Below are 11884 nucleotides of genomic sequence, written 5' to 3' on the forward strand. Positions count from 1 at the left end.
ATGCTTCTAGACCTAGACACACAGCTGTTGTTCCTAGCCAATGAGGGACACGGTGAAAAACAACACTTGTTTGATTGCGAAACTTACCAGCGGTCTCCTTCGAATGCCACTGGTGTTTTTGTTTTGCAGTTACATCATTTATCCAGGCCAGTGGGGACACATTCCACTTATACTGTAGCGTGAGGTTTTGAGTATCATTAACTTAGAGAGGAATAGATTGTGCGGTTCAAGAATCAACATAAGTATATTCTGGAGGTCACCTTGGAAATCTCCAGGCATGTCTTTGCTGGTGCACCAATCACTGTGTTTTTCGCTTTCTCTGTAGAGAAACAAAAGCACTTGTGTAGAAGATCTGGATCGGTGCATACAGGGACATCCAGGCATTCCCAGAATGGCACAAAAGCATCAAACCCAACTCCTCTCATGGTTTAATTTATAAAACTATTACAGTATAACAAAGGTCAAATAACATGTGACCCCATGCACTAGAATATTATTTTGTATTTTTTAAATGTAACCTTTATTTAACTTATTTACAATGACGGCCTACACCGGCCAAACCTGGACAACGCTGGGCCAACTGTGCACCGCCCTATGGAACTCCCAATCACGGCCGGTTGTGATACAGCCTGGAATCTAACCAGGCTGTCTGTAGTGATGTCTCAAGCACTGGCATGCAGTGCCTTAGACCGCTGCGCCACTCGGGAGCCCAATATCTTTCCATCTCTGAAGTTCCTTGAAGACTCAAGCTCAAAAGGGCAGAAAAAAATATCGAGATGAAAACAAATTTACAACAAGCTTTTTGAAAACACAGTTGAAACAGTTAACTTGTTTGCTGCAACTATTTGCTCTGATAACAAATACACCACGAGAGAAAAGGTTACAAATAAATATCTTTGGTCTCTCCCTCTCCTCATCTGCACCGGCGGTTTCAACCCCGTCTCCTCGGAGAGCCTCCCCCTGCAGGGCCCGTCTCAGTGGTGTTCCCAGAGCTATTAAACTGGATGGGCCATGGCAAACACAACAGAAAAGACAAAACATGGACATCGTTTTTCTTCTAACCATAATATTGCATTTATTCAATTACAGCTTGTAATCAATTTTGTGACGCCAGTAAATAATTTGTCCCAGTACGTAAAATACGGCAATTGATAGCAGCATGATAAGTCATCATCAAACACATAATTATTGTGCAAAAATGGTAGATCAGCAAAGGTTATGATGTAAGAGACATCTACAAAACTTTGATAAGTTTGGTGCCTATAGTTCCCTGCGTGTAGCCTCATATCTGGTGATTCCGATATGTGTTTGGTTCTGTATGCTGCAATCCCTTTCTAAAACAACCAACAGCTACTTGGAGGTCAGGACAAGTAGATAGATACAATGTGAAACATGCCAAAATAACTTGAGTTCAATTATCGTAGGAGGCATAGCATATTTCACAGCTTAAAAAAAAAAAAAGGAAGACCAAAGTATGTTCACATAGTCGCATACTGTACACGACGACTTCAACTAGATTGTAAAAGCCAGTGAAGGTTATTAATGTCAACATTAGTCCATCAGTCTTTCACGATGCAGGAGAGGCTGGTGTACTGTACTGAGGAGTTGGCTGCATATCTGTCAGCAGAGCTCCAGAGTAAACAGACACAGTCTTACGTAACACCGTCCTGGCCTGGCCACAGTCAGCAGGACAGCTCCAGTATCTGGACCAGGCTCGGGCTACGGACAGACTGTGATGCAGTACATCTTATCACATCCTCTCTCCCTCTCTCTCTGAGTTGAAGCATATGTCTACTAATACAGTCCTCTTCCCAAAATGTCAGCTATGGAGTCTTTTCCAGCTGATTTAGAAATCACATAAACCATGCACAGGGTGGATTTTATGGAATGAGAACATTATATGTTGATAGATATGGCCTGATCCAAAAGTAAACATAGAAATTAGAGCAGTTTAAAAGCTGTAATTCATGGAACAATGCTGGAACTATGCTGTTACAATGCTTGCCAACAGGTTTAGTTGTAAATGTCAACATTTTATTGTGCAGGAAAAGGTTTATAGTGCTTTAGTGAGTTTGTCAAAGTATCAAGAAATGTAATCTGAGACTATAATGATATTGTTAAGCGTTAGGCTCAAATGTAGTCTGTTTTCCTACAATATGGTATATCTTGGTATAATGTGTTAACGGGGAATCCAACATTTTGTGCCATTGGTCCATCCTCAAGATAAACCTAACCATCATTGGTCCACCGTTATCAAAGAACCAATGTATGTTCTATATTATATTATCTATCATCCAGAATATTTTCTACAATGTTAAAGTGAATCCTTGCACCTCTGGGTGCAAGTAATCATGCATTTATTGTTGGGTTTGTGAAGAATCAAAAAATATATATATACAGTTCCAATGAAAAGTTGACACACCTACTCATTCAAGGGTTTTCCTTTTATTTTTTACTATTTTCTACAATGTAGAATAATAGTGAAGAATTCAAAACTATGAAATAACACATATGTAGTAGGCAAAAAAAGTGTTAAAACAAATCAAAATATATTTTATATGAGATTCTTCAAATAGCCACCCTTTGCCTTGATGACAGCTTTGCATCTTAATTGGGTTGAGTTCGGGTGATTGTGGAAGCCAGGTCATCTGATGCAGAACTCCATCGCTCTCCTTGGTCTAATAGTCCTTACACAGCCTAAGCGCAAACCAGATGGGATGGCGTATTGCTGCAGAATGCTGTGGTAGCCATGCCGGTTAAGTGTGCCTAAATAAATCACAGACAGTGTCACCAGCAAAGCACCTCCACACCTCCTCCATACTTCACGGTGGGAACCACACATGCGGAGATCATCCGTTCACCTACTCTGCGTCTCACAAAGACACGGCGGTTGGAACCAAAAATCTCACATTTAGACTCATCAGACCAAAGGACCAGTTCCACCGGTCTAATGTCCATTGCTCGTGTATCTTGAACCAAGCAAGTCTCTTCTTCTTATTGGTGTCCTTCAGTAGCGGTTTCTTTGCAGCATTTCGAACATGATTCTTGCAGTCTCCTCTGAACAGTTGATGTTGAGATATGTCTGTTACTTGAATTTTATTTGGGCTGCAATCTGTGGCGGTCCTCATGAGAGCCAGTTTCACCATGGCACTTGATGGTTTTTGCAATGGCACTTAAAGAGACTTTCTAAATTCTTTTAATCTTCCAGATTGACTGACCTTCCTGTCTTAAAGTAATGATGGACTGTCGTTTCTCTTTGCTTATTTGAACTGTTCTTGCCATAATATGGACTTGGTCTTTTACCAAATATGGCTATCTTCTGTAAACCACCCCTACCGTGTCACAACACAACTGATTGGCTCAAACTCATTAAGGAAAGAAATTCCACAAATGAACTTAAGGCACACCTGTTAATTGAAATGCATTCCAGGTGACTACCTCATGAAGCTGGTAGAGAGAATGCCAAGAGTGTGCAAAGCTGTCAACAAGGCAACGGGTGGCTACTTTGAAGAATCTCAAATATATTTTTGGGTTACTACATGATTACATGTGCTATTTCATAGTTTTGATGTCTTCACTATTATTCTACCATGTATAAAGTAGTCGAAATAAAGAAAAACCCTTGAATGAGTAGGTGTGTCCAAACCTTTGATTGGTACTGTATACTCCATGAAGCAAACGGTGATCTGGCAACTCTATCCTGTACTGTATTAGTTTGTAATTTCCACAAATTGCAGATTTAAAATGTATCAACCCCTACAAGAATGTCCATTAATGATGATCCACACAATAATTCACATTTCCTGTTGCTGCAGTATTATTTTCCTGCTGTAGCAATCTGGATCAAATTAAAACCCTCTCCCTGTATCTTGTAACAAGAATTCCAAATAACATTGGTAAAAGTCTGATTCAGAACTTCACTGTGTTGGTACAGAGATAGTTTGAGCAACACAAGGACTTGGCTACAGCGGTGAGATAATCTCCAAACGTGCTCAACATCTCAATTACCAGAGCACGAGGGCCAGTTTAAGCAGCTCTCTGTAGATCTGCTGAAACGTCAAAAGATATAGAACTGAGCTCTCCAAAACTCATCGTCTCTTCTGATGCAAAGTTACGGCATTCACATTCTTGCATTAAAAATAACAAAAGCTGGAAAATGACACATCTGACTCAGGGATGTGACCTCCTCTACCACTCTGGATCTTTGTCCTTGCAGACATTTAAAACAAATATATATAACCTTTATTTAACTAGGCAAGTCCGTTAAGAACAAATTCTTATTTACAATGACGGCCTACCCCGGCCAAACCCGGACGACGCTGGGCCAATTGTGCGCCGCCCTATGGGACTCCCAATCACGGCCGGTTGTGATACAGCCTGGAATCGAACCAGGGTCTGTAGTGATGCCTCTTGCACTGAGATGCGCAGCGGTCTGAGGCACTGCAACTCGGCAGACACCCTCCCTGTTGTACAGTTAATCTTTCCATAAGCGTGTCTTTGATAATGTATATCCAACCATGAATAGAATGTCAGTTCCAGAACAGCTTTGTAAGCTGGATAAATCTGTGTGACACAGACACCAAACTGTGATCTCAGGAGCACGGACAGTAGTCCACAGCTCAGGTGCAGTAAAAAAAAAAGACTGTGACCTTCAGGTTTTACAATACCATTTCACCCCCACTGACAAATATGATCCCAGTCAGATACATGCTGACCTCAGTTCCTGACCAGCAGTATATTCTTTCACCGGTTTCTTCATATCCTCTTTGGAGGAAGGGCAGAGGAGATTTAACAGTGTCAGCTTTTGGCTCATGGTCGCTTCATTTCGTACTTACTATATTAAGTAATTTGCATGGAAAAGTGTAGAAAGATATTCAATACCAATTAAAACACTAACAGCAACTGAAGTTAAGTTCCAGGAAAAAAAGCACTTCATTTGAGCGTACTACTGTACAAATCCAGCCTTGTAATCCAGCAAGGCTTGGTTGAGGTCAGAACCTCCTCTTATACGCTAAGGAGGTCAGTAAGGAGGACAGAGGGCCGAGGGCTTCTCATGGTCAGGTGTAGAGCTCCTGCCGCCCTCCCTGCAGACAGGTTCCGTTGAGGCCACTGAGGCGCTGGCTATCCATAATCTGCAGCACGTCGTCCAGGATGGAGGGGCCCAGGTCCAGGTGCAGGGAGAGCAGGGAGCCTGCGTGGGACAGGTAGGGGCGCTCCTGGTCCCCATCATCCAGATAAGGGTCCTGGATACACACATCTTCGCCTGATGACAACCTGGGGGAGGGCGGGCAGAACTGGGACATCTTGCTGGGAGCCTGTGAGGGAGAAGATGAGTCCAGGCCTGGGTGATGGGGCGTCAGGATCTCGTCATCCAGGTGCAGTCGGGGAGGCTTGGGTGGAGGGGGCGCGTTCTGAGGCGGATGGGGGCGGGCCGAGGAGGGTGCAGAGGTGACTGGTAGGGTGATGGTCTGCACCCCTTCGATGACGGGCAGCGAGAGGGCGTTCTTCAGCAGGGGGGAGCGCTCTGAGGAGGGTGTGTGTCCGCTATCGCTGGCAGTACGGCTGAACTGGAAGGGCTCTGCGTACATGGAGGAACGCTGAGACAGGTTGTGGCCCTGCTGCCCAGGGAGAAGGTGGAACTTCCCCTGCAGGAAGGACAGGTCCCCAAACAGGTCGTCGCCCCCCCCGCCGCTCCCGATATGAATGGTGTGGCGGAAGTCCCCCAGCGGAGGACTGATCATGTCAGAGGAAAGGATATCCCGCAGCTTCTCCTTCTTCCCCTTCCTGCTCCGCCGCTTCAGATAGATGGGCGCCTTGGTGGACATGTCGGGAGCCCTCCCTGGGCAGCAGAGGCTCAGCTCCTGCAACAACGTGAGGGGAGGTGGTGGGGAGAGGAGGCCAGGCAGAGCTGGCTGGCTGAGCTAAAATATTAACAGGTCAAATCAGGTCTGGTGATCAGGGAGGACTGCTACTTCTGCAGCCAGCTTTAAAATGATGAATAGTACCAAACAAAGCCTAGATCACTCTCTTGGAACAGAGCTTCAGTGAGCAGGATGTAGGGTTGACACTTTGGCTGCGGAGGAGGTTTCTTGGTGAGGTAAAAGGATTATGTCCACAGTTTTAATCAACTGCAGAAAGAAGCAGAAGAAAGCCATTAGAACAGAAAACTATTACAAAACCTGTGTTATAAAATGCATGCTTTATAAACATGCAGGAATAATCCTCCTCCATGAGAGAACTTCATTTCATATGCTCTGAAACATAATCTATAGGGATTATGAACACTCAGGCGTTGATACAGGAGGGGAAAACCTCTAGCATGAAACAACCGTGACATGTAAAAACCCAAGGGACCCCCTTAATCCTAATTTGACTAGCATCTCAGAAAACATTATTTACGCTGACCAAACACACAGAGTTGAATGAGTTGAGATAAGATAAACCCATAGTTCCGTCATATCATTTTAGGGCAGGACAGAAAATAATGACTCTGTCTATTGTTGTTGGCAACGCAGCGTGGGAATAAAGGCTTTTCTAGTTTTGACAAATCCTGGAATGAATTAATCCTGATTCACTGCGGAGGAGTGGTAGGGAGATGTGTGAGGGTGTGAATAAGAGAGGACATTTTTAGTAGCATGTCTAGAGGACGAGAGAGAGGTTAACCTGGTTTAAACCTATTTAGGGAGCTTTAGTGAAGCAGCTGGCCAAGCAGAGCAGGAGAATGAGAGAGAGGGCATGACTTGCATGCCGCTGACATTAACTCAAGCTTCTTAGGTTCTAGTTATGAGACAGCTATACAGTAGCACCACTGCGTGCACAGGAGGAGCCTGAGCATCAATCACTCACAGAGGATTTCCTATAACGTTTGCTGTCAGCGACTGTGCATAGATCACTCTGCAACAAAAACAAAACAACGCCTCCCTTCTGCCAGCGTACGGAACACAATAGCTGACCTCAATGTGCATACAAAGTACACAATGGTAGAGTAATACCGAATTGAAGCCACAAAAGGCACCAGGGGGAACAATATAATGTCACATGACGTCAGGGTTGCAGAGCGAGAGGAGCTGGTCCAACCAACTTGATCGGGGCTCTGCTGAGCCTGAACAGAGTGCATTCTGGGTGGTGACAGATGCCTCTCACAATAGCGCAGACACACATTGTTAACTCACACACACAGAGAGAGAGAGAGACAGAGAGAGAGAGACAGAGAGAAGAGGAAAGGAAGGCGAGAGGAGGGGAGAGAGAAAGAAAGAGAGGGTAGCAGTGCCAACTGAATGACTGGTCTGTGGAGATAATGACTGACAGAGAGAAAAAGAGGGAGAGAGCAGCGCCTCATCTCCTAGCTGCTCCATTTGGCCATAGTGAGGAAGCCACTCTCAGGGGCACCATTGTGGACCCAGACTGTGTACGTGAATACTATACAACGGTCTAAAGCACACGATCAATCTATTTAATTAAAATGAGAAGGGTAAACGAAGCACCAGGACGATTAGAATACAATAATGTAGTAGGATACTATCTAATCACTTAAAAGGTTTGGACAAAACATTGTAATGAGATTCTAGCCTTGTCTTAGATCCTCTGTTGTATTCGTATGGAACAGCTAGCTATACATATGCCTACCAGACTAATGAAATGCCTTTGCCTCCATAAAATCCATTTGTCAGAGTTAACAGATCACCATTATGGGAGGTCAATAGTATTTAACCCTGGTCACAGCAGGTTATAATGACTTACACATACTGCATTTAAACTTAATGTACATTTAACATGCTCAAAAACCCATTCGCTCTTCCCCTTTCATATAGGCCTATTCACTCAAACAAACAGAGAGAGCGCTCTTGCACATTGTAAGCAGTTTCCAAGGCCTGTCTTTCCCCAGACTGAAGTGTTAAACATATTTTAAAGAATGCTTTGCCTACATAACAAAGGGGCCAAGATCTTGGTAGACCCCTGAGTTTAAAGATAAAGGTCACATGATATTAATAAGGTCATTTTGCTCCGGTTCTGCTGAACTGCAACCGCCTGGAGGGCAGGCTGGCCATTATAAACCCCAATCACAGATACAGCAACGGACACAGCTAAGGTCAAGGCTAAGGGACAGCTTCCCGGAGCCATTACTTCACACACACACACACACACACACACACACACAATGGCCATCTGAGTTGTGCGAGACGCCACTTATCAAGTTGATAGGAGCCAAGGTTGTGGAGACAATCTTGTGACATGTCTTGGTTGTCTCCAAAAAAAGAAGCCAGAGGTGCTTTTTGTGTGTGTGTGGGGGGGGGGGGGGGGGGGGGGGTCATTGTAAAAAGTGTGTGTCAGAAGCTGGGTCATTGTACAACATGGGTGTCAAACTCATTCTACAGAGGGCCTAGTGACTGCATGTTTCTCTTTCCAATTAAGACCTAGACAACCAGGTGAGGGGAGTTCCTTACTAATTAGTGACCTTAATTCAATCAAGTACAAGGCAGGAGCGAAAGTCCACAGACTCTCGATGCTCCGTGGAATGAGTTTGACACGTTATACAATATGCTGACACACAAATCTTTGTTTCCTGCCATTTTATCATGCATTATATTTTCCTCAAGTTCAGTTCCAGTTGACAAACGGAATAGTCACTTTCACTTTCAAACAGGTTAAAAAATACACAGGAAAAATAAAAACACAGGAATTTGAAGGGTCTGTTTTGACAAGCCCCTTTCATATTGTCCAAAAGTGTAGCTTCTTGAATCTCAACTTGTTTCCTCGACACACAAGGTGTGAGCTTAATCCATAAAATTACCAGGCTATATCAGACAGTTTTTTTTTAAACTGCCACAGCTGAGATTGCACAACACTTGGTGAAGCCCTTGAAAGGTTTGTTCATGTGTTAGATAATGCATGGAACATACTGTCACAACGTTTTTGGCCCAGGCTGCCATTGCGAGTTCACACAAAGAGCACTGTCAGAGGTCTCAGAAGGACATTGTTCACCCAGCACATACTGTTAACTGCAACCAAAGCGCTTTTTTGGAACAATGCTCACAGTGTCACCATTCAAACTGTTCTGTCACAGGAGGCCAGTGAAAGACAACAGGCCTCAACAGCTGAAGGGATAACTTCATTCTGCTTTCAAAATAATTTTACTCCTGCAGGGCGGGAGAATTGTGGCTTGAAAGAAGTCAGGTGTTATGTCTTGATCACACCGAAAGCATCATCTGGATGTGTGCAACAAAAGTTCCACATTCACCTTCTGCTACCTTTTCTGTCAAGCCGTCTACACATACAATTTGATGCAGACGTTCGATGTATGCACCACACAGAACGCACTGCAACGCAATGCTGCAAGGCAAACGCAGCGTTCCATTGGAAACAAATGTACTTCTGGTGTACCAAAACGCAAATCCACTGTCGGTGTGATGGAGGCGTTAGTGAAAAACATCTGCTTTCACGAGCCTTTCAAGGAAAGTGGAGCTGAAGGATTTTTGGATCGTAACATTTTTAGATTCCTTTCTCATGATACAAACAGAACCCTGCCGAAAATTATTTAAAAAATCCTCACCTATTAAGGATAAATTAGGGAATACTCCTCTAGCCCTCGAAAGTTGTGTGAAAGTGTGAGGTTTGGTAAACAATTGAGAAACTGAATTTGCATAAACATATACAACTAATTGATTTGAGGATCGTAGCACAATACCCAATATCCACCTCTGTCCCAGGAAGAGAGAGCAAAGGAAACAGGATCGAGATTCTCAATGTTTCATTCGCCCAACACACTAATGATTTCCTATATTGTTAGAAATGTCCACTAATCTAGCTAGAATAGAGATATGCTGCAGTATGACAAAACACACTCCCAAAAGGGATGACTAATGGGCTAACAGAAATGTGGAATCCTCATAATAAGATACGAGTCCCATTTGGTCAGATTCAACATTGTCAGTAAGACTGAAAGTAGGCCACTTAGAAATTTAAATGAACGTTTGAGTCAGGAAAGTTTGCTCTCATGACCTCAACAAACCAATGTTGCATAAAATTACATTTTAAAAAAGGTACTTCACCGGTTGTCCATGCAGTTGGTCCTCTTGGTGGTAGGAATATGAGACAATATATCCACAGGAAAGTATAATTACATACAATTTTAAAAGCACCCTTAGTGCATTTAGATTTCTATCACCTGAGGCAGAACCAAGTAAACATGTACACGAGCTAGGCAAGTATGCGTGCATGTATTATTCATCTTGTGCGCATGGTGTTGGTGATACAAATCGGAATGTACTACCAGTGCTATGAAAAGTTGATGTAGCCTAGTTATACTTACCTGTTGATATATTGCATCACATTCCTACCGCCAAAAAGGGCAAACCGCATTGACAACCGGTAAAATATATTGAAATATAATTGTATTCAACATTATGGCATGTAGAGGAAACTTATCTGATTCAAACGCTCATTTTTGCCCGACATAGAATCTATGCAATTCAACGTCTGGTTTCCAGGCAAGATGACATAACCGTCGCCCGACAGTCTTTCCGCAGTACCCCTCCTATTCACCTTCTTCTATGATAACTTAGGCTCTCTTTTATATAATTTCTACTGGATACATGTCGGTTTATCATAGGCGCTGTGCGCAACATTCAAGAAGGTAGAATAGATCCAAAGACCCGCTTACCTCCCAGTTTCCCGATATCCGTTATGACAGCCCTGACTTTCACCAAAAATATCTCTCATCTGCCCAGAGCAGGGGTCGGCTATTCAGGGTTGCGTAAAAAGCCGAAAAAGTCCCACTGCTTGGCGATGCGTAGGTGCCTGCATCACAAAACGTAACCACTTCACATCGCCTGTTCCATAGGCTGCTACAGCGACTTTGTGCAGATATGGTAGAATCCGAGAGATGCGCTACACCCCCTTTCGTTCTCGTCCTCATACCGGAAACTCTGGCACTGGATTTCGCTTATTACAATTTTGAGGTATAGCTAGCCCAAAGGCGGGCAGATGGCGATATTGATCTGGTATTGGTGGTTTCATCTTACCGTCCAAACACATTGTATGCAATACACTCCTAACCCCTGTGGACCGGTTCGTACATAAACAACTCTCCATTCCGGCTGCAAGGCCTCGATTTCCCCATGAACTAAATTTAACGGCGAGAAGGCGGAAAAAAGCCGAAAAAACTGAAAAAGTGTACTTTCTGTATGAAACACAATTTCCCACCACCAATAACAGCTTATTCTACTAACTTTCGTGGGGGTTGCATGGCAGTCTTTTATGGTTTCATGTGTGATTGGCACAGGCAGTGCCGTTTCTAGGTATAAGCGACATAAGCAGCTGCTAAGTGCCCTGCGGCTGCTAGGGGCCCCCCACCCCCCTATATATTTAAGACAGTCGGGGTCTCATGCATGTGCCGTGCATGCAGCCAGGGTAAACAAGACTGCTGCAACCTGATTGTCTGAAGGCTATACCCAACATCTGGGACTAGAATTACTAGGCATTAGCTACTTTAGCATGGTGGTTTAAAACGGTGTTTCATTAAAAAAAAGTAGGCATATTTCCCCCGTTTTTTTCTGCCTTCTAACCATTAAATCTAGGTAAGGATTAAATGGATGCCTATGCAGCCTGAATGGAGAATGTTTTAGGTATGAACCGGTCCACGGGTTTAACGAGTGTAATGCCAGCTGCATACAATGCGTTTGGACGGTAAAATGGAAACGACTGAATATCGCTATCTGCTGGCCTTTGGGTTAAGGGATGGCGCAGGGCCCACCATGCCCATATCACCTTACCAAACGGCCGATGATTAGAAAAGCGAAAACATATGCGCTTCCGACACTGTCCACATGTACAAGCACAGCAGTGTGCACACTGACTAGCAGTTACACATATTTGTCCCCAGGGC

The 11884-nt window shown here is 43.9% G+C and overlaps 2 protein-coding genes across 3 annotated transcripts in view; both read right to left on the bottom strand.

The window, feature by feature from the left end:
- LOC110534015 (zinc finger protein ubi-d4) overlaps nt 1-10865 on the bottom strand; it is a 25745-nt gene extending 14880 nt beyond the window's left edge. The window contains exon 1 of one of the 2 annotated variants that reach the window (XM_090186789.1): nt 10661-10865. In XM_090186789.1, coding sequence (XP_090042915.1) covers nt 10661-10719 — 59 coding nt within the window. In that variant the 5' untranslated portion in view covers nt 10720-10865. The remainder of the gene's footprint in view (nt 1-10660) is intronic. The other variant, XM_090186788.1, reaches the window with a different exon arrangement.
- Nucleotides 1050-10877, bottom strand: LOC110534016 (cdc42 effector protein 2). The gene is made up of 2 exons (XM_021618640.3): nt 10661-10877; nt 1050-6128 (listed from the first exon to the last, which is right to left on the bottom strand). Exon 2 carries the CDS (start codon nt 5823-5825, stop codon nt 5058-5060), a length of 768 nt encoding a protein of 255 aa, XP_021474315.2. The 5' UTR covers nt 5826-6128; nt 10661-10877; the 3' UTR covers nt 1050-5057.
- Nucleotides 10878-11884: the final 1007 nt, after the last annotated feature.

This window comes from Oncorhynchus mykiss, chromosome 10 (genome assembly GCF_057628025.1).
Source record: "Oncorhynchus mykiss isolate SJ-2025 chromosome 10, ASM5762802v1, whole genome shotgun sequence".
NCBI classification, from domain to species: Eukaryota; Metazoa; Chordata; class Actinopteri; order Salmoniformes; family Salmonidae; genus Oncorhynchus; species Oncorhynchus mykiss.